Genomic DNA, 22,568 nt, shown 5'->3' with positions numbered 1-22,568 from the left:
AGTTACGTAAAGAAAAAAAAACAAAAAAGTCCAAAAGCAAATAATGTGTTTCAAAGACAAAAATATTTAATAGGGGGGATTTTACTTTATTAGGGAGTAGAGACATATAAGGGTCCATTAACGCATTCTAGCATGTACATGAAACCGAATTACCGAAATACAATTGTACAAAGCATCTGAAAAAATTAGAAAGTCATTTATGTAATAATTGCACTAAAAACTTCTAGCTCTATTGAAATACTAGCTTGAGAAGCTCCAAAACCAACTACTCAAAAAAGGAAGGGCAATGCCGTTCTCGTTCACTCGTTATTAGTCACTCATTTCCCATTTTAAAAAAGTAGCTTTTTATTGAAGTTTTAAAAGCTTGTAGCTCATTTACCAAACACAACCTTTTAAAGAGTACGAGTTCTTTCTTAAAAGCTTGCAGCCTAACATACCTATATTATTTACAAGCTATAAAAGAAATAAAACATGTAAAAAACAAAGGAAAAACCCAAAGAAAAAAAAAAAACAAACAGGTGCAACGTGACATAATATGAGTGGTGGCATAAAGTCAAGGTAACCAAAACTAAAAACGACGCAAACACAAAAAATTGGATGAAAGTTACTAATGTACAATAGTTTCGAAACGTACTAGAAAGAAAAGAAATAATGAGTAAACAAACAAAAAGCTTGAAAGGGAAAAACTCAAGCGAGATGCGACGTGATAAAAGTCAAGCGATAGAACGTTGTCCTGAAAATCAAGAAGGAAAAATACTGTGAAAAACACCAACAAAAACTTAAAGGAGAAAAACCGGAATAAATTGAGTTATCGTGAAATCCGCAAAATGAAACAAAATATGACGTGATCGAATCAAAACGTGTCAAGTATTCACTTCAACTTCTTCTAGTAAAGAAGATATAACTTCAACATAAACGAGTTATATAGAGGTGAAATTTTTTTTATCAAAAGAACAAAACGACTATTATTTTTGCAAATAATTCGTAAAGTTAAAAATGTTGTTTTCATTTCTAATTATATTTGTTTAGTAAACGAACGTAAATAAATGCCAACAATGCTCTTGTTCGTTTTTTCTCGTTCGTGAAAATTTGACAAGTTGTTTGTTAACATTCATTTACGTTTTGCCCTTTATATCATTGTGTAAACGATATCATAGTAAAATAAATGTCACTTTAATATCTTCAAATTGTATATTGGTGTTTATTTGTTTTTATCTTTTTCCAAATGGACAAATGCAAAAAAATAAATGCACCTCTTCGTTTTTTCATCCGTTAACCCGCTAAAGTATACGATAAAGTTCCAAGTGACAAGGTCATGTCAATGGTTCGGTGGACCAACAAAGACGCTGGCACCGGTTTAAGCTGTTTGCGGAAAAAATGAATCTTGTGCGTTAATATAAAGTTCATGAAAAACTAAACCAAAAACTCGTTAGGCCTTTATTAATATGTTGATTACACCCGTGCATTCGAAAACGAGATAACAAGAGTTGATAGTTTAATAAAAAACCGACATGAATCAGGATGTTAATCAAACGCACATATAACATCATCCAAAACAATCGAATTAGATATATTTGGTGTGATGCATCAATGAGATTAACACAATGTATAGAGTGACAACCCCATTTGTTGAACACTTAACAAGAAAGAAGAATATTAGACGCACTTTTTACAACTAGTTGTTTCGTAACAATCTTGTGCTACAACTATATAATATTATACGTAGTATGTAGTAAGTATATAGAGTATTATATTAAAAAAGTACTAGTATAATAATAGTAGTATAAATATAGTTATCTTATCAAATCAAAATAGCTAGCTTATAATATACGAATTGTATCAATCATTTTCTTTTACTAGTATATTCATCAAAGTCACTGAGTTGATCATCGTCCACAAGACCAGAAACATCCATCATTCGATCAGAAGCTTGTTTAGCCCATTTCACTATCTTCTCTGCTTCCTTATTTATCTTTTCCTCTTCTCTCATTGCTTTTTTCATTATCTTCTTTTGTTCTTTCTCACTAAACAACTTCATAAGATCAACATCATTCTCATTTGCCAAATCATCCCCAAAATACCTCTCCTTCCTCTGTTTTTTCTTCTTTTCCACCTTCTTTTTCGGGGTACACCACAAACAACCAATACTCCGCCGTACCGGACTTCCAGACTCCGATTCCGATGACGGCAACGATTCTATCCATGAACTTGACCGTGATTTATGCAATCCTGTTCCGTATTTTGATCTATTCGATTTCCTTACTTTTTCCTCATTTTCGTCGGAACTTTCTTCTGAACTCCGGCAACGAAAATCTTCCGAATCCGGCGACGACGGATTAACCGAATCGACTCCGGACTTCGTTGTCGCAACTTTATTCCCGTGCTTTCCGTCGGAATCAATTTCCGGCGACAGTTTCTCCGATTTCGTTTTCAGATCTGGAACTTTTTCAAAGTGAACAGAATCGTGACCGGATCGAGGCGTGAATGATTTAGATTTGGCATGAGGAAACCGGCCATCGGAGGTGACGGTAGAAGTAGGTAGGGATTTAAGCTTACGTAAGCGGTTTTCAAGGTGAGAAGGAAGGTGATCGGAATTGGAGAAAGAAGAGCAGTTAATGGCGGCGATTTGTTCCAAAACGGAATGATCGAATGCTTGTGACAAAATATCTTCAACGGCTTTTTCGTCTTCACTATCTGTGAATTCATCCAACATTTTCTTTTTTTTTTCTTAATTAATTTTCCAACACAACACACAGAGATAGTGATTGTGTATTATGTATGAATACGGTTTTAGATGAGGAGGGGTGGGGGAGGTGTTTTAGAAAGAGAGACTGAGAAAGGACATGGCTTTATGAGTGTGTGGGAAGGCGCATGTCTCAACGGCTAATACATGTTTTTGGCATTTTGTGTTACCCAATTTTCTTCCCTAGGTCCCACCTTATAGCAACATTCCTTTTTCTTTCTTTTTCTTAACTGTAATTTAATTACCGATATTTTGCACACAAATTATGCATGCGAGGAGTTATACCATAGTTTGTATCTCACCTCAGTGAAAACCATATTCTTATTATAAAATATAAAAAAGTTGATAAATTACGTTTTTAGGGTTTTAGTTAACGTTTATAAAAATATATATTTTTCCATATCAAAAATTTATGATAAGTGTATAATTATTTAATCCACTTTAATAAAAGTCATCTTCGTTTAGCACCTTAAGATATTAACATGTCGAGTATCAATAAAAATGATAAATGTTTATATTTATGTTACTAGAAAGTTTGAATTCATTTAATAGGTATTTATTAATGAGACACAAAATTACGAATATCTGTAAAATACTTCTGAACTCTTAAAGTAGTGTTTGGTTCATTGGAATCACATGGAATTGTATGAAATTGGAATTTAAATTCCAATCTTTGTCATGTTTAGTTGGCTAGTTGATAGAATTGGAATTTTGAACATTCCATTTAATTCCTTTAAACATAAGAATTTAAAATTCCTTCACATATGCCATGGAATTATTAGGAATTCACATACTTTACCAAAAATCCTTCCTCACATTTTGTGTTTTTAAAGCCCGACCATACATCTCCATCTTCATCATCGGTTGAGAAGCTTTTTCTGTTGGAAAAATAATGATTCGTATCATAAATATAATGTAAAACATGATTAATAACACTAACCTGAAGATCCTGTGGAACCTGTTAGTTGATTCAACATTCTTGCCATTGAGATTGGTTCCCAAATTAAGGTGATTATAGATTAGATGGGGAAGAAGATTAGAGAGAAAATACACACACAATTAAGGGGGGGGCGTGATTAGTGATTCATTAGTCACTAATGATGATTAATTATGTTATATTTATATATATAACATTTACACTTAGCCCCCTTTGTGTTTTATGTCATGTGCATTATAAACCTCTTTAATTCTAATCACCTAATGGGAAACCCTATATTATGTTATTAATAGTAAATACGCCCATCGTATATTTACCGACATAAGGATTTCATTTATTTGTCAATTATCATATCGGACTGATATATGATCGGTGAAGGTCACAACTACGTGAGTCCAACATTCTCCCACTTGACCAAGCGATCATTTATCTATGAGTATCACAGTTAATCCGGCCGGGATGATACTCATTTTGTTTTAAACCGAAATCATAGCCAATAAGTACAGTTGTAGAGAATAACATCAACTCAGGACCCCCACTAGTCAAACTATGACTCAAATTTAAAACTAAATAAGCAATGATCAATTGACTAAGACAAATTTTGTTACAGTAATGTCCATACATCATTATGCATGCTGAATGTAAATAATAGACAAACAAAATCTGAATACAGAGGAAAATTTTATTAAATTTAATAATAATGACCATGACAAGTACAATATGCTATCAAATTAAATCTTTTGTAAGCCCCATCTTCGACACGTGTCCTACGAAGATATTAGGAGGAAGACCTTTGGTCATCGGATCCGCTAGCATATCATTTGTACTTATGTACTCAATACAAAGAACATTTTCCTCAACCCGTTCCCGTACAAACTGAATACTTTGTATCGAGGTATAGTCCAGCGCCAGTCGAACTGTTACTGTTCGAGAAAGTTACGGCAGCTGAGTTATCACAGTAAAGCTTCAATGGTCTAGAAATAGAATTGACGATTCTAAGTCCACTGACAAGGTTCCTTAACAACATCCCATGACAAGTGGCATTGTAAACGGCAATATATTCAGCCATCATGGTGGACGTTGCAGTCAGTTTCTGTTTATGACTCCGCCAAGAGATAGGTCCGCCAGCTAACATGAAAATATATCCAGAAGTAGATTTCTTGTCCTCTTTGCTTTTAGCAAAATCGGAATCAGAATATCCTACTACTTCTAAGTCATCACTCCTTCTAAAAGTTAGTTTGTAGTCTTTGGTCCCTTGCAGATATCGTAGAACCTTTTTAGCCGCTTTCCAGTGTGCCAATCCAGGATTAGACAAATAACGTCCTAGCATACCGGCGATGTAAGCGATATCTGGTCGAGTGCAGACTTGAGCATACATAATGCTCCCAACTACAGATGCATAAGGTATCACCCTCATCTGCTCCTTTTCAATCTCAGTACTCGGGGTTTGGAAAGAACCGAATACGTCTCCTTTAACTACTGGAGCTACAGTGGGCGAGCAGTCCTGCATTTTATAGCGTTCTAGAATACGGTCAATATAGGCCCTTTGAGAAAGACCCAGAACACCATTACGCCTATCCCGGTGTATTTCGATACCTATGACATAAGAGGCCTCACCGAGATCTTTCATGTCAAAATTTTGCGAAAGCATGCGCTTCGTTTCATGCAGCATATCCAAGTTGTTACTTGCAAGTAGGATGTCATCTACGTACACAACAAGGATTATGAAGTTACTCCCACTGATCTTGAGATAGGTGCATTGATCCACTGGATTCTTTAAGAAATCTTGTCCTTTCATGACTTCATCGAACTTAAGGTACCATTGACGTGATGCTTGTTTCAACCCATGTATGGACTTCTTCAACTTGCAGACCATGTGCTCTTTACCTTTTGGAATGAATCCTTCAGGCTGCCACATGTATACGTCTTCTTCCAAGTCTCCATTAAGAAAAGCGGTCTTGACATCCATTTGATGTAACTCAAGATCAAAATGAGCTACTAGTGCCATGACGATCCTTAGGGAATCTTTACGAGACACAGGAGAAAAGGTCTCTTGATAATCAATTCCAGCCTTTTGAGTATAGCCTTTTGCAACCAGTCTAGCCTTATAGCGTTCAACATTTCCATTCGGGTCTAGTTTGGTTTTGAAAACCCATTTACAACCTGTTGGTTTGGATCCTTCAGGAAGTTCAACCAAATCCCAAACGTCGTTATGTTTCATGGAATTAAGCTCCTCAATCATGGCGTCATTCCATTTAGAGGCTTGGTTACTATTAATGGCTTCTTGATAAGAGGTAGGATCAGTAAGCTTTCCAATGTCCTCATCTTCAGCTAAGAAGGTGACATAATCATCAAAATTTGTGGCCCTTCGTTGCCTGGATGATCTTCTAAGCTGAATTTCGGGTTTTGTAACGGAAGGTCCTTCATTATTCGCAGCATCAGCATTATGAGTAGAAGGAGGATTTTGATTAGGAGAAGGATGATCATTGATATTAGCAGTGTTGTGATTAGGAGAAGGTTGATAAGTGGTTTGAGCAGCGTTGGGTACAAGAGGAATTATCGGAGGACTAATAACCGACGAGTGGTTTCCCCCCGCATCTTGTACATCATGCAAATCCAAGTTATGATTTATCGTGCTCCCACTGATCTCTGAGTTCTCTAGAAAAGTGGCATGCTGCGTGTCAGTGATGGAAGTAGTATGGGTAGGACAGTAAAACCGATAACCTTTTGAATTGTCTGGATAACCAACAAAGAAACATGTAATGGTTTTAGGGTCCAGTTTCTTTAGGTTTGGGTTATAGATTTTAGCTTCGGCAGGATAGCCCCATACTTTCATATATGCTAGACTTGGTTTCTTACTTGTCCAAATCTCATGAGGAGTTTTAGGGACAGATTTGGATGGAACCCTATTGAGTATATGAACGACTGTTTTTAAGGCCTCAGTCCAAAGGAAATTAGGTAAGTTGGTGTTGGCAAGCATACTTCTCACCATGTCCATTAAGGTTCGGTTTCTCCTTTCAGCAACACCATTTTGTTGAGGAGAACCAAGCATGGTGTATTGGTTAATAATGCCATGGTCTTTGCAATAATTATGGAAAGGACCAGGAGCTTGACCAATGTCAGTATGTCTGCCATAATATTCACCTCCCCTATCTGATCTTACAACTTTTATTTTACGATCGAGTTGGTTTTCAACCATAGTTTTATAATCAATAAAAGTTTGTAAAGACTCAGATTTTTCCTTAATTAAATACAGGTGCATGTAACGCGAATAATCGTCAATGAATGTAATAAATGATGTATGACCAGTAATTGATGTGGAATAAGGGCCACTAATGTCAGTATGTATTATTTCCAACAAGTTGGAACTCCTAGTGGCTCCTTTCTTGTTACCTTTAGCCATTTTGCCTTTAAGACACTTAATACATCTTTCAAAATCACTGAAATCGAGAGAAGGTAAGATTCCATCTTTCACGAGTCGTTTCATGCGATCTTGTGAGATATGGCCAAGACGTTTATGCCACAACATAGAGGAATTCTCCAATTTCTTAGGTGATTTTGTCTTTGTTTTAGTTACATCATCAACATTAAGAGACAACAAAGACTGGGAAATTTTATGATCTAGTTCTAATTTATACAGTAATCCATCCAAAAAACCACGACCAAGCAATTCATTATTTAAAGTAATAGCAATCTTGCCGCTACCATGAATCATTACATAACCTTCAAGATCAAGTTTACCAATAGATACAAGATTTCGAGTAATTCTCGGTACATATAAGGTATCTACTAGTCTAATAGTCTTTCCGGTACTCATATGTAAAATTAAAGTTCCCATGGCTTCAACATCTAAGAGATCACCATTTCCAACTCTAAGCTTTCTTTGGCCCTTTGGTAGCTTCCGGATTGTAAGGAATCCCTGCATTGAGTTGGTCACATGAACCATAGAACCAGAGTCACCCCACCATGTATTAATAGGTACACCAGTCATAAAAGAATCAAATATTGCATAAAGTACGTTACCTTTCTTAGCTAGCCATTCCTTGAATTTAGGGCAATTTTTCTGAGTGTGCCAATTTGCACGACAGAATTTACAATGAAGTTTGCCACTCAAGGGATTAGAGCTAGAAGCAACTGCACCAGGATTGGTCTTAGGGACTTTATTTGCATTCTTATAACCAGAATTACCAGATCTACCCTTCCTTTTCTTAGAATTAGCAGTGGTGGTAAGATGAACAGACTCAGGTTGTGCCAGTTTGAGGCGTTCCTCTTCTTGTACACACATCGAAATTAGATCACTCGTTGACCACTTATCCTTCATAGCATTATAATTCACTTTGAAGGTGTCAAAACGAGCAGGTAAGGATGTCAATATGAAGTGCACAAGAAAGTTATCCGACACTTCCATTTCAAGGCTCTTAAGCTTATTAGCCATGTCAGTCATCTTCATGATGTGTTCACGAACACCACTGCTACCATCATATTTCAGAGTAAGCATTTGCAGCATCAAATTACTTGCCAGCGCCTTCGATGATCCCTTGAAATGATCCTCTACAGATTTAAGGTATTCCTTCACCTTGTCAGAATCAGGAATCGCTCCTCGGATGCTGATGTGGATTGTATTCTTGACCAGCATAAGTGATAAGCGATTCGCCTTTTCCCATCTATCATAAGTCGCCTTCTGCTCCCTAGTGGATTGCTCGGTAATGGCAGCAGGTTCATCCTGACGAATGGCAAGGTCGTAATCTAACATGCCTAGAGTCAGCATTAGTTGATCCTTCCAAGAAGCATAGTCCGCGCCAGTGAGTGGCTCAATGCCAAAGTTAGGTACTGACAGTGGAGATAAAGAAGATATGAATTTACGATACGAGTTAAAGAAGGTTATTTATAGTGACGTAGTTAGTTGTGTAAAGCGGACTAAGTGAGGTCTCTTAGAGTAATGGAACTAAATTAAGTATGCCTAATGTTCCTAAAGTTATGAGACTGTGACCATTATATTAATGAAGCAAGTGATAAGTACGCTTATAGTAAACACCAAAACCATAAGCTAAAATTAGGCTCCACTTAGATGTTACATCACCTTTGGGCAGAAGTAACTAATATCTAAGCGAAAAACATGAGCTTTAGGTTCATGCAACACAACACTTATCTTTTGACCTTTGGGCACAAAATTAAGCACCGTGTATATTATGCATGAAAAAGAGTTCCTTTTGCTACACATAACATATTAAATCACCTTTGGGCAGAATTAATACGCTAAGTGTTTATTATGCTAAAGGAAAAGAAAACGCAACACGAGAATCATATTTGACCTTTGGGCACAAACAATGAAACCATGTATTAGTGCGAAGCCCCCAAAACTTTACGGGGGTCCGGGGGCAGCGCCCCTGGAAGCGGGGTCCAAGGGGCGGCAGCCCCTGGTTGGGGTCGAGCTGCAGAAAAAATTATTTCTGAAAAATTAAAGACAAATTTGACCATAAAATTATGGGGTTATTTTAAGGCCATATAATTTCAGATTTTGATAAAGACTAAATCAAAAGACGACTTAAGTTAACTCAAGCTCAAATTCAATAAAGACTAAATCAAAATCGACTAAAATTAATGTCGATTTCAATAGAGACTAAATCAAAAAAGACGACTTAAGTTAACGTCGAATTGAATAAAGTCTAAATCAAAATTTAATATACGGTCAAATTTTAATAATGCAATAAGGTCGAGTAATGCTTTTATATTTAACTCGACTAGTATACTTTTAGGTCGACTTCGAGTAAATTAAATTAAGGTCGAAAACGACTAGCATTGAGGGTCGACTAGCACCACAATTTAGGTCGAAGTTCGACTAGTGCAAGATGAGGTCGAGGTCGAGCCTTGTGGTCGAGCTCGAGTAGCAAGAGTGAGGTCGAGCTCCAGCCATTAGGTCGAGGTCGACCAAAAACTTCATGAGGTCGAGGTCGACTTAGCTGAGGTCGAGCTCGAGCAGTTGTTTAGGTCGAGGTCGAGCACAAAACACGATTCAAAACTCAAATTAAGAATAATTAGGATCAAACTCAAAGAATTTAGATGAGTTTTATCAAGAACACGAAGAACACAATTAAGATTCTTCAATTTTTCTAAGAAAAACAAGGCTTTTTATGATCAAAATTATAACCAAAACCTTATTATTGTTTATTAAAATCACGTTTAATTTAATAAACCATTTTCGGTTTTAAGAATAATACGAATCAAGATCAAAAGAACGAGTCTCTGATGCCAAATGTTGGGAAAATAATGATTCGTATTATAAATATAATGTAAAACATGATTAATAACACTAATCTGAAGATCCTGTGGAACCTGTTAGTTGATTCAGCATTCTTGCCATTGAGATTGGTTCCCAAATTAAGGTGATTATAGATTAGATGGGGAAGAAGATTAGAGAGAAAATACACACACAATTAAGGGGGGGGGGCGTGATTAGTGATTCATTAGTCACTAATGATGATTAATTATGTTATATTTATATATATAACATTTACACTTAGCCCCCTTTGTGTTTTATGTCATGTGCATTATAAACCTCTTTAATTCTAATCACCTAATGGGAAACCCTATATTATGTCATTAATAGTAAATACGCCCATCGTATATTTACCGACATAAAGATTTCATTTATTTGTCAATTATCATATCGGACTGATATATGATCGGTGAAGGTCACAACTACGTGAGTCCAACATTTTCCTCTACAACACATCAGCAGCTTCTCTTTGCTACAGCCTCTTCTTAAACAACAGGAGTAATAGCATGAACTAATCTTTCATATCTATCTTTACCTTTCCTGTTTGCCAAAAAAGTTTGTGTAGTGGGAAATCTTTGGATTCAGTTTTATTGTTACAAATAGAAAATCACATATATACATACACAAGATAATTATGGGTTTGTATCGATATACAGTCGGATCTAATTTCTCCATTAGATCTTGAAAAGTTGTATTTGTTGTATTATTTCTATATGTGGGATTTTCCGATCCATCTTTCCCATAATTTTAATTTGTAATACAACATGTATTATAATTAATTGCTTGAAAAATTTGCCTAATATATGCAGTAAAATGCTTATACATTTGTATTACGTTATTTTCTAACAACTGCCCCCAGGGCAATGGTTTATTTTTTCTTTTTATGTATACTATTCTCCAATTTAATGCTTTAAATAAAAAATCACACTAATCTTTAATATTTTTATTTATTACACTCAAATATTTTACATTAAATACTACAATATAATTCACGTCACTTATTGTCAGCAAGTTAAAAGATATACCTTCTCCTACAATATTTTACATTACTAACAAATATTATTCAAATCATCCTTAGTATATATCAAATTACAGAACTTCGTATGCTTTATGTTCATCAAGTTTGGACACATATATTTTCAATTTTTCATGTTGCACTTCCAATGAGCATATAGCAAATCGTCACTCTTATTTGTAAACAAAATACCATCCAAATAAATAACCCAACAAAAAGTTTTAAAGACTTAAATTCTTCTAATACTTCAAAGTGAAAATAGGATTCAACCCTATATCACTAGCTAAACATTTCTTTCCACTCAAATTTGAAGAACGAGTACCCAAGACCATATTGTGAGTCCACCTAACAAGATGTACACAAGATCAAGATATAACAAGATATAAGGTTAGACAATAATAATCACAAGTTATATCAAGTAACCCGACTGGCAAGTAAATCGAAACTAGATGGGACTAGTTAGAATTACGATCCAGGTAATGGATAAGAGTAATCAAGTATGGTTGCTTGAAACTAAATAAATTACTAAATATAATCAAGTATTATGGCAATGAGTCAAGATGTATTTTTCAATGTATTTTATTTATTTCTAATAAACAAAATACAAGAGTTGTTGCGGAACAAAGATAATCACACTTGTGAAAGTATCTAAACAACCCAGAAATACAAATGATCTATGTAACGAGGAATTACCCGTAAGAATACTTAGAGTAATGTCACACGTTGCAATTGCCAAAGTTCCAAGCAATTTTGCAAGTGTGAGAAGTCTTATATTTATAGGCAAAGCATGTCTTGATGACATGGCAAAAAGCCGTACTAAATATGGTTGGATGGATTTGTAGGACAAATCCATAACACGCTTGTTTAAGGTAAAGTATGTCAGTTTCTTGATGTGACTTGACATACTTTATTCCCAACCTTTTTGCTAAAACTTTCACAATCCCATGTTGATAGTAATTAATCGGGTAAAGGTAGTTAAAGCTGCAAAAAGACTTTCCTTGTAATCAGTGAAAAAGTGTTGTAAGTACTTTTTCACTGAGCCTCTTCAGATTCAACTTCAGGTAAGATCTTCTCTGAGCTCTGCTTCTGAGATGATCTTCTTCCTCAGTCTTCAGTCTTTGACTTTCGTCTGAACGTTTTCAGTGTTGGTTGATTCTGAATCTGAAGTGAAGCTTCAGTGAGCTATATCCTGAATGACTTCAGAATCCTGAGCAAGCTTTCTTTACTAAGCTTCAACTATTTTGAACAAATTATACTTAGTCGATTTTCGACCTAACACATATTATTCTCTTTATTGCTACATGTGGGTTTCGTGTGTCCGCTTTCTTTGCATATCGAAGAAAACGTATTTCATCGGGTGATAGCAACTCATGATTGTGATGTTTGATGAATGTTGTCACATGCCATTCTTCCGGGAATATATCGAAACTTTTTTTTTTAAAGTAATATGAATATGAGCATTACACTCACACTTTATAGACTCTCTATTTCGTTGCTGCTTAGAGGGTTCAATTTGTTTGAGTGGTTTTTTACCACCTCGGTGACAATACATATCCCGTCTTACTATCCTATCATTTTTCTTAATAAATCGATCTTTGCGAATAGAAAATCCATTTTTGTAGGCATAGTTTTTATAGAAAAGATGTGCCTCTTCAAAAGTCGAGAAAGTTTGCCCAACAAAAGGTTCATAATCAATTAGAGTTTCATCACCTTCCTCGGTCGGGGGCTTGTTCAAATCCAAATTAATCATGACTAAATACTCTGCAATAAAAAATTTATACAAACATGGATGCTACATAAACACTACAAAAGAGTACGTTCTTATGGATAACTATAAAAGGGCACGTTCAAAAAAATATAAGAAATTAGTAACAATGTTACATATAGGAATGAATGTTTAGTTACCTGCGATTTTTTATATGTCTTCCACTCTCTTTCAATACATATTCATTAGAAATGAAAAATATTTGTGTGTCTTTCTGTAAAGATGAACAAGCCACATATATACAAGAAGTCAATTAAGTATTAAAAGTTGTCTATTATTTGATATTTACAGTGATGATTTGCAATATGATTAGGATATTTTTAAGAAGGTTTGAACGAATCATCTTTTAAGTTGATGGCAATAGGTATTTAATGTAAAATATTTGAGTGTAAATAAAATTATTAAAGATTGATGAGAGTTTTGATTTAGAGCATTAAATTAGAGTATAGTATCCATAATAAGAAAAGTAAACTATTGCCCTTGGGGCAGCGGTTAGAAAATCCCTTAATAATATTATTCATTAAATTGAATATAATTTATATTCATATCTTATTAAGATATATAAGAAAAGACAAAATTTTAATAAACGGTAGTTTTGTCATTTAATATTGTTTAGATTTAGATCTTTAACTGAATTCCATTGAATTCTGTCAACCAAATACATGACATAATTTAAAACATTCAGATTCCAATTCCATCAAATTACAATTCCTTTGACAGATTCCAATTACTTCAAAAACATTATGTGAACCAAACTGCCCCTAAGAGGGTTTTTTGACTTATAAGACTTGAGTTCGACTTTTTAAAATAATAATTTCGGTGAATTCTCTCGTTGAGTTCTGTATAAACAAGCCTGAAAAATGAACGTTAAAAAAGCATGTATAAAAACCACCTAATTTACTATATATTACCTTATAATTCATTTTAAAGGGTGCCTTATTTTTCAAAATTTTAACTTTCTATTCTTAAATAGTAATGCTATTTATATAATATAATCTACATAATTGCTTTCAATTTTATATCATAAAAAATAACAAAGTCATTTTTATACATCTGTATCAGATGATTTAGAGTCAAAAATCAGGAAAATCGGTTGTCAACCATTATCATTTATTGACATACGATTTAGAGTCGACAACCCCTTCCTCAATTGTGTCGACGAGGACACCAATGGTAGCAGCTTGTTCGTTGGCTTCGTCAATGGCGGGTGTTCGTTGGTTGGAAGAGGGAGGACAAGGAGAGAGGGAAAAAGAACGGGGTCACATGTATTTTTTTCTCTCACAATATTATATATAGGTTTGTGAATATATTTGTAGGTATATATATATATATATATATATATATATATGTATGTATTGGAAAAGAAGAAGCACAATCCCTCACTTTTCTAATTTTTGGTTTTTTTTGTAGATTTACAGTTTTCATTTTAGTATACAAAATGTTTTTTTTTGTTTTTCTTTTTACCTTTTACTTTAATATATGAGAGTATATGGATAAAAATTCTATAAAATTGGGTATTTAGTTTAGATTTTTATTTATTTTAAGATAAATATAAAATTTAAATTAATAAAAGTTGAGCAAGAGATGAGGAAAAAGTGAGGAAGAGGTGATTTAAGAGAAAGAAAAACTGATGTGACAGTAAGAAAGAGGGAGGAAGGTGTCTTGGGTCGGTTGTGGCCTCATAATCATCTCCAAAAATATGCAAATGAACCCCCAAAAAATTACATTAACGATCAAATTTAGTCAAACTTTTATCAAAGGTTGGCATTGAGAAGACTGGATTTAGCTAAATAAGCGTCTACTATTTTAACGTCAATCTTTATAATTTTAGAGCATTTTATGGTTCATCTACCTAAAATCGGACTACATTTTATGCTAATAATCTATATAGACTCGTAGTCTTTAAATATACGTATACAAAAAGTTATATTATCATCAATATTTATCATGTTTAAGTAAATTTTAATTTTAATTATAAGATACAATTGTTTTTATTAAAAATAAACATGTCTTTTGTAATAATACTAAATAATCTGATGATCATAGATTCAAATCGGAAGAAGTTTTTTCATTTTAGTGATTGTCTTTTTAATTTTATACATGTTTATCCAGATTAGGAGACTCTTTCACTCTTTGTATACGCAGATAAATGAAGCCCATTTGATATATAGTCCATTTAGATGATGGCCCAATCAGTTTAAGCTTTCTCCAACAAGGCAACAACCTTTCTAAAAAGAGTTACAAACCTATCTACGTTATGTATGTTGGATTGCACCGTGCTAGAAACATACACAATTCACGTTCAATAGAAAAAGAAACATATATAATTCAGTAATCCCTATGAGCTAGTAACATATACATCAAAAAGTTATAGTGTAAAGTTTTCTAAAATTGAAAAGTAGAAAACTTCTTAAATTAGATCACTACAAGTGCATAGCTTAAGTTGCATCACTATGATACAGCTTAAGTTATACAATGATGCACCTGTCAATACTTTACACAAAATCTTAAATATAAGGTATAATTGTATGAATAGGATAGAGTGCATTCAAGTAGATGACCCATGGTACCATTTCGATGTGTTTCGATTCTTCCGAGCAAGAGAGGTTTGATGTTTTGAATCTATTGTATTAACTCCACTTCCTTTTGGGCGCAAGGTTTGGAACCATTTGAAGGTTTGAGGGCATCGGCAGATTTTTCATGTTAACGGGGGGAGGGGGGGGGGGGGGGATAGGCCCACCCAATTCAAAACAAATAAGCCCTTAAAAAATACCCAATTTATGTTTCTTTTCTCTCAAAATGCTTATGCTGTAATTTTTTTTGGGATAAATACTTTGAAATGTAACTAACTATTGTCCAATGTCTATAGTAGGAACCAACTACAGATTTTGAATATTGTAAGTTGGCAAACTTCTTAAAATGTTTAAAGTGGTAACCAACCGGCTAATGGTTTATGTGAAGCTGACTTTCATGTCAGATGCCACTTATGCCAAACTCTATACCAATAAACACATCAAATTCCATAAAATGATTAATGAGAGATAGATCTCATGTTGAATCCACATTTGGTGCATACAAGATATATAATTAACATTTCCCTTTCTACTTTCATATTACAATAGAGTATTCCCCAAATTGTTTATTTTAACTTTACACAAACATGATATAACAAGAAAGCCCTAGATCTAACAAGAAAAGAAAGAAAGATGAAGAAGAAATAGAGGGATGGGTGGTAGTAGATGGATTGGTATTTTGGCCACCATCGTTTTGTGGCAACGACGACAAAGGGGTGGGTTTTCTAGCCACCATCATTTTTCCGGCCATCATTTTCCGGCCATTGTTACCTTTTCTTTTATGGTTTCGACTTTTATACCAATTTTCACTGCATATTCTTGTTATAGATAGACTCTTGATCTGGTTTTATGTATTATATATGTGATATACGAATATTTATACATAAGTTTTGTTCCAAATTTCACGAATTGGTTGTATTTTTGATCTGGGTTAGATATATCAGACTGAAAAATGAGTATGAATATGGTTTAGACTTGTGTTTTGGTGCAGATTTCTTGAATTGTAACCGGCTACCATTTTAGCAAGTAACCATAAACATAATTTGGAGATTTTTAATAAGTTAACAATATAGAATATCCAAAAATTGTAGTTGGTTCCTACTATATACATTGGGTCATTGTTAGTTACATTTTAAGATATTTATCCTTTTTTTTTCCCTTTTTTTTTACAATTCATAGTTTCACACTTGCACACACATAGATGACATATTTTGTAAATTTATTTTTCTTTTGACAATTCACCCACATAGGTTTAACGGGTTGTAATTTACTCTATTTTTTCCCCCCTTACTAAAATCTTTATATCCGTCACTATTTGAAGGTGCCATGAATGCGTTTTAAAATTTTCTATTCTTCTCGTTTTCATGTGAACCCCCCAGCCCCCATACGGGTCACACACTTTTATTATATATATATGGTAATGTAATGGATCAAGAATGATGACAAACGACAATAGCATGTTAAAACATATACATGAGCGAGCTGGTGAATCCACTGCCCTAGGAAGACAGACATACAGGGTGAAATGGCCAACAACTGCCTTGACTTGTCACCAGGGTGAAATGAAAGCCGGTATCACTGACCAAACATGTATGCCCAATTGCCTATACATATGGTGTACCGTACTATATCCATAATATTCTCCACTTTTTCACTACTCGATATATCTTCACGTATCTTTAATTGATCCATCATATATCATATGTTATTACGAGTACTATATTACATAAAGACAAAACTAACTTCTTTTATTACTGTGTTACTTTGCAGATAACTTGGTAGCTACAATCTACCAAAAGTGTGTAATTTGTTTTCAGACTGACTTTGTTGTTCGTCATGTAGGCTACTTTGTTAACGTGGACTATTAAGACAGATAACATGTAGACCAAAAAAGAGTAAGTGATACAGTTTTTCATGTTCGGATTATCTGGAATGAAGAATCTTTTTGATCATCAATTATTAGTCTAATCGGGTATATATCCGATGACCATTTTAAACCATTTCATTTAACCATCCCAAATATGTATGTTTAATTACTTATAAAGATTTCACGCCTCACCAAATTGTTTTATCGTGTTTAATTAGCATATGTCATGTGATACTGACATGTGTATATTTATATATACGAGTACATGTTTAACGTAACAAAATCACACATTAATTACTGTTTTTAATTACCGTAATATTCTGTCAAAGTTATCATTGTATACGAATTATTTGAAGTTCATATGAACCTTGGCATTGATACAAGAAAGAAAAGGCTGGTTAACCTAATTGTTCTTGCATATTGCTGGATTCTTTGGAAGACCCGAAACGATCTGTTATTCAACAACAAAGCCCCATCTCTCTGGTACGCGTTTAAAGAGCTTAAATCCCTTAGTTTTCTCTGGATTGCAAATAGATCGGCAAACAACGCAATTGAGTGGCACAATTGGAACTCTTTCAATTTCTAGATATGATGTCGACTTTTCCCCTTAGTTGTAATTTTTCTTGTTTTCTACCATGAATTATAATTCCTAGTTTCTCACTAGTTTCTTCTTATTATCAATAAAAATTTCTCCTTTGATTGTTCAAAAAAAAAAAAGAAATTAAAAAAAAAATCATTGTATGCGAAATAATTCAAAATGCTTTCAGATGATAAATTAATCTTCCAAATATATATACATATATACAAGACTCATTATGATACGAACAGTACAAATTAAGTTCGAATAAATTAATTAACCAGGTCGTGCCCATATCTCCGATATCTCCGATACCAGGCCAAGGAAGGATAGCGATCGATGTGCCCCCATCGACCCCACAAATCTTTAGGCCACCCATGAACATAGTATCTTACACGAGATGCACTTCACGTACGTTATCTAACCCGTGTTAAGCTTATTTTAAAATTTCTTCTTAATTTGTCTCTTGTATATATATAGCTAGACAAAATGACATATGATAAAGTCAACAACAAAGTGGGCGCACAACAGCATTGTGAATTTAAACTTTTAATGAAAGCTAATTAATACAAATAAATGTGACTTCGTGATGTAGAATTGTAAGTATATAAAAATTATACTTTGATGTTAAAAGTTTTAAAAAATGAGACATACGAATTGACTAAACTATTTTTAATTAATTAAATAATCACAACTCTTAATATTAAATTATATCATTAGTCCATTATATTATAAAATATATCTATTACCCTTTTAAATCAAAAACTTTTACATCAATTACCATTTGATGTTGCCACCACCATCACCATCCGTTGTCGCCATCACACCGCTGTCATCGCCGTCGCATTGCGCGGGTACCATACTCGTATATATATATTTACTATTTAGCTACAAGGCTAGTAGATTTGATCTTTGAGAGCTCTCCACCTTCTCACACGACGTCAAAATGATGTCTGCTAATAATAGGGGCATAAAAATGAACTTGAAAACCGAATAGGGACCAAATTAACTGCGTGATATGAAACCGAGAAAAATGGAACCGAAATTTGATATGTTAGACCCGCAAGAATATAGCAAATCCATTTAAATTTAAAAAAAGAACTCTTAATTAGGAAGTGTTGTTTGCTATGACAACCTTAATTATAGTTTAGTCATCAGTCATCATCCAAATATTTGTAATTATCATTTCTCAATAAGTTTGGCTGGCCTGGCCGGGTTAGTTATTGTTTGGGTCACACACCGGCGAGTTGTCAATTATTAATCTAGATCTAGCTAGGTTTCATCCTTTATTCGTATAGTAAGACTGTGGACAATAGAGTGATAGACATATATACATCGTATTAGTGCAATGATAATATGATATAGCTGGCTATACAACGATATGTATACGATGCAATCGCTATATATAAAGATATATAGTGAATGTCACAAGCTTTGGTAACACGTTCATGTGACCCATCATGCTCTCAATTCCTAATCCTAAACTATAATAATTCGAATTCGATCGTTAACGTTAACATTGAACTATAATTATGTTTTTTGGTTTACAGTTAGTATATATTCTAAGTTTTTAACAAAGATAACTTTTTCCCCAAATTCCCAGAGAACTTTAATAATTAAATTAAACATATAACAGATCGAATTTAAAAGACAATCAACTTGAAACATGTCAAATTGGTTATCATGTCCACTTCCATTATTTCGGGGAATTTCACTTCATAAAGCAGATAATACGTATCTCTTTTCTTTTAAAAATGCCACTAATATCATATTAAAATAAAAAAATTTGTGGCTAAGTTTAGAACATCATAATTGAACAAACATTATCTCGTCTGAGATGTTAGTGTGTATTTTGATTTTTTTGTTACAAAGGTTGGTACATGCATACTTAAAAGGAAGATATCGTCTTATATTCCAATTTTGCAAGTTTACTTGATTTTTTATTGACGTTTTATCTGGGATATATACATATATTCAAATCTACCTTAAGTTAAAAACATGTGTCTTACATGATATCTATGTACTAGTTTAGATGAAACTGTCATGCCTCATATGATCATAACTTACTTTTGTTAAGAAGAAAAAAATTAAGCTACATACATATACTGCTGCCTAATCATATTTCCCACCTTAACAAGCCTTAAGAAAGTATTTATAAGCCTTCAATGATGATTGTTGTTGATTCTAAAAAGGGCTAATTATACATGACCAACTAAGACTTAATCCAATGACGTAATGCCACGTGTCATATGTTAAGTTGCTACAAGACATCCTGGTCCAAGATGTCTTCAAAAATAAAGACCATTTATGATTTATGTTTGATCCAGCATTACATGGACTGTCACCGTGTCCCCATGGTTTCTTCATACACCATCCTTTATCATATACTATCAAATTTCCTTATTTTGGGACCACTCTTGACCCAAAAATGAAATGCTACATTTCCTTAATTCATATGTACAATTTAGGCCTTAAGGGTTAAGGACCAGGAAACTAGCTAGGTCAATTTCCATAAAATAAACAAGACCAAGTTGGATGGAGATCGATCATTTCGGTTCATTTATATATGTTCATTTTTTTGAACAGTTAGTCGATATTCGACATTAGGGAATAGTTCACCGTATAATGGTGAAGTCCTGCACGTACTCTAGACTACGAGATGTAGACCATAAGCCGTTACAGGTGATTTAGGGAAAAAAAACCCATAGACTTGTCACTCTTAAGAGTCGAACCCAAGATCTGTAGGAAAAAACGAAGGATGCATCTGCCAGTTAAACTAGCTTCATTTGCATTTATATATGTTCTTAGTTATGAATGTTTCACGAGGAAAAAAAAAGTTTCAATTAATACTTTCTAAAGTTATCGAATACATTTTCTTTTAGAGTATATGTAATGTCCGATATGATGTCGTGTCCAACGAAGTCAGGATTCCAACATCGTTGCCATTTTGGCACGACGGGCCAAAGGGGTTCTCATTGGGAATTACAGATCGATGTAATTTGTTTGTCAATATTCATTTAATGGCTGATTCATGTGATTACTGATTACCAATCTGCATACTTGCTTACCATTTTTATTGTGTGTTATGGAATATGGAGGATGGATAAAAAGATATATTCGATGCTCTAATTCTAGATTTCCTACCAAGCATGATATAGGCCTAAAATGCTTATATGAAAAACAAATAAAAATGATAGGCCTACAATTTGGTTTAACCTGTTCACATATAGAATTGAAACCGCAATACCGAGGATTGATCGTGTTATGTACTTATGTTATATTATTATTCGTAGGTTAATGAATCAAGATACGTAACACATGTATCTATGGTGCATATAAGTTGACACACGTGTCAAATCCAATACTTTTGGCCACCACCCTTGCTATTCAACACAAATACGAGGTACTCGTATTATATTAAATAAGGTTTGAACGTACACATGCGCGCATGAATGTCCATAAAAATTGCATCTGCTCATCGTATCTCAGCAATCACTAAACATTTTTTTCTAGATAGTAACATATAGTCAATAACCAACTTAATTGTAAAACCCCAATACACGTGTGATAACAAGGCTAATCCGCTAATGCTTGTCATAATGTCATTTGATTAGAGTAGGTAGACAGGTTATTGATATGGTATTCTTCCTCACATTGTTATTTTATTCTCCTAACTATCGCCGTTTGATTTTTCTGTTAAGTATGTGGCACCATCAGAGCCGGCTTAACCTTTTTTATGGCCTCAAGCGTAATCAGTTTTGAAGCCTTTTTTTTTATAGGTATGTAATACACCCAAAACCAAAATTGAGTAGCAAACTTGGTTTCTATATGATTTGGTGATGCGTTTTTGCTCTAGTTATTTGTTTCAGTATTCAATCCTTGCTCTTTAATATATGCAAGTTACCTTCAAACTGGATTACCTTCCTTTTGGATTTCTTGAGAAACTTACAACAAGATACGATGCCTGATAATACAGATAAACTGTCTTTATTAATATTCAAAGCAATTATAAGCCCAAAACTATCGTATTATAGCCTAAAAATTGAATATTTTGAAGGCCTTTTACAATTGGTGGCCTTAGGCCACTGCCTAGTCCACTAGTACTATGGAGTCGGCTTTGGGTATCATGTGCCCAATCGTCCCTCACATGAAGGCATGGGCGCCGGAACTTAATGGAGAGTTGGAGACCAAGGGAGGCTGTAGCTAGCCTACAAAATTTGTCTTACCTTACACTAAACTTGTATGTCAATTTACAAATTATCTTATCAAGTTTAATGAAAGATTAGTTACATCCCTCCAAAATAAAAATCTTCAAATTTCCATCCCTCCAATAAAGTAGTTCAAGTATTGTCACTACTCCAATAATTGGAGTCCAATTGCCTTTTAAAAACCTGCCTTTATTCTAATTGTCCAAACGTTTAACGGTTTGTTTGAATTGATGTTGACTCTTTTAGTCAAAACTTAGCCACAAAAATAAAATAAAATTATAAACATAAAAAAGTAATCTCAGCGGTTATATTTTACAGATTAACTGAAAATAAGTCGTAAGTTATAAAATAATTTCAAAGAAGTGCTAGTAAGGTCTATGGTTTTGTGTTTTTGTTATATCTTTTTCTTAAATAAGTTTCATGTGAACTTGGATTAATGAAGTATACATTGGTTTCAAAACTGGAACTTGATATGGCATCTGATTAAAAGCGAATATAAGATTGTGTTATTAACTAATTGAAATGGAGTCTTTCCCTAGAACCCATAGATTTTTTAATTTTTGTCTCTATTTAGTTCTTTTGGATTAATAATCGTAATGGAAATTT

General features: G+C 33.8%; 1 protein-coding gene across 1 annotated transcript; it reads right to left on the bottom strand.

Moving 5' to 3' along the window:
• Window positions 1–1,645: 1,645 nt before the first annotated feature.
• LOC122585112 lies at window positions 1,646–2,858 on the bottom strand. The gene has a single exon (XM_043757210.1). It carries the CDS (start codon window positions 2,711–2,713, stop codon window positions 1,844–1,846), a length of 870 nt encoding a protein of 289 aa, XP_043613145.1. The 5' UTR covers window positions 2,714–2,858; the 3' UTR covers window positions 1,646–1,843.
• Between the last annotated feature and the right edge of the window lie 19,710 nt (window positions 2,859–22,568).

Source organism: Erigeron canadensis, chromosome 1 (assembly GCF_010389155.1).
Source record: "Erigeron canadensis isolate Cc75 chromosome 1, C_canadensis_v1, whole genome shotgun sequence".
Classification (NCBI taxonomy): domain Eukaryota; kingdom Viridiplantae; phylum Streptophyta; class Magnoliopsida; order Asterales; family Asteraceae; genus Erigeron; species Erigeron canadensis.
The sequence above is the reverse complement of the archived record's forward strand: the minus strand, read 5'-3'. Positions and strand labels throughout refer to the sequence as shown.

Bases quoted from the DNA above. Each gene is read 5' to 3' on its own strand.
- LOC122585112 (XM_043757210.1), bottom strand. From the start codon at position 2,713: ATGTTGGATGAATTCACAGATAGTGAAGACGAAAAAGCCGTTGAAGAT.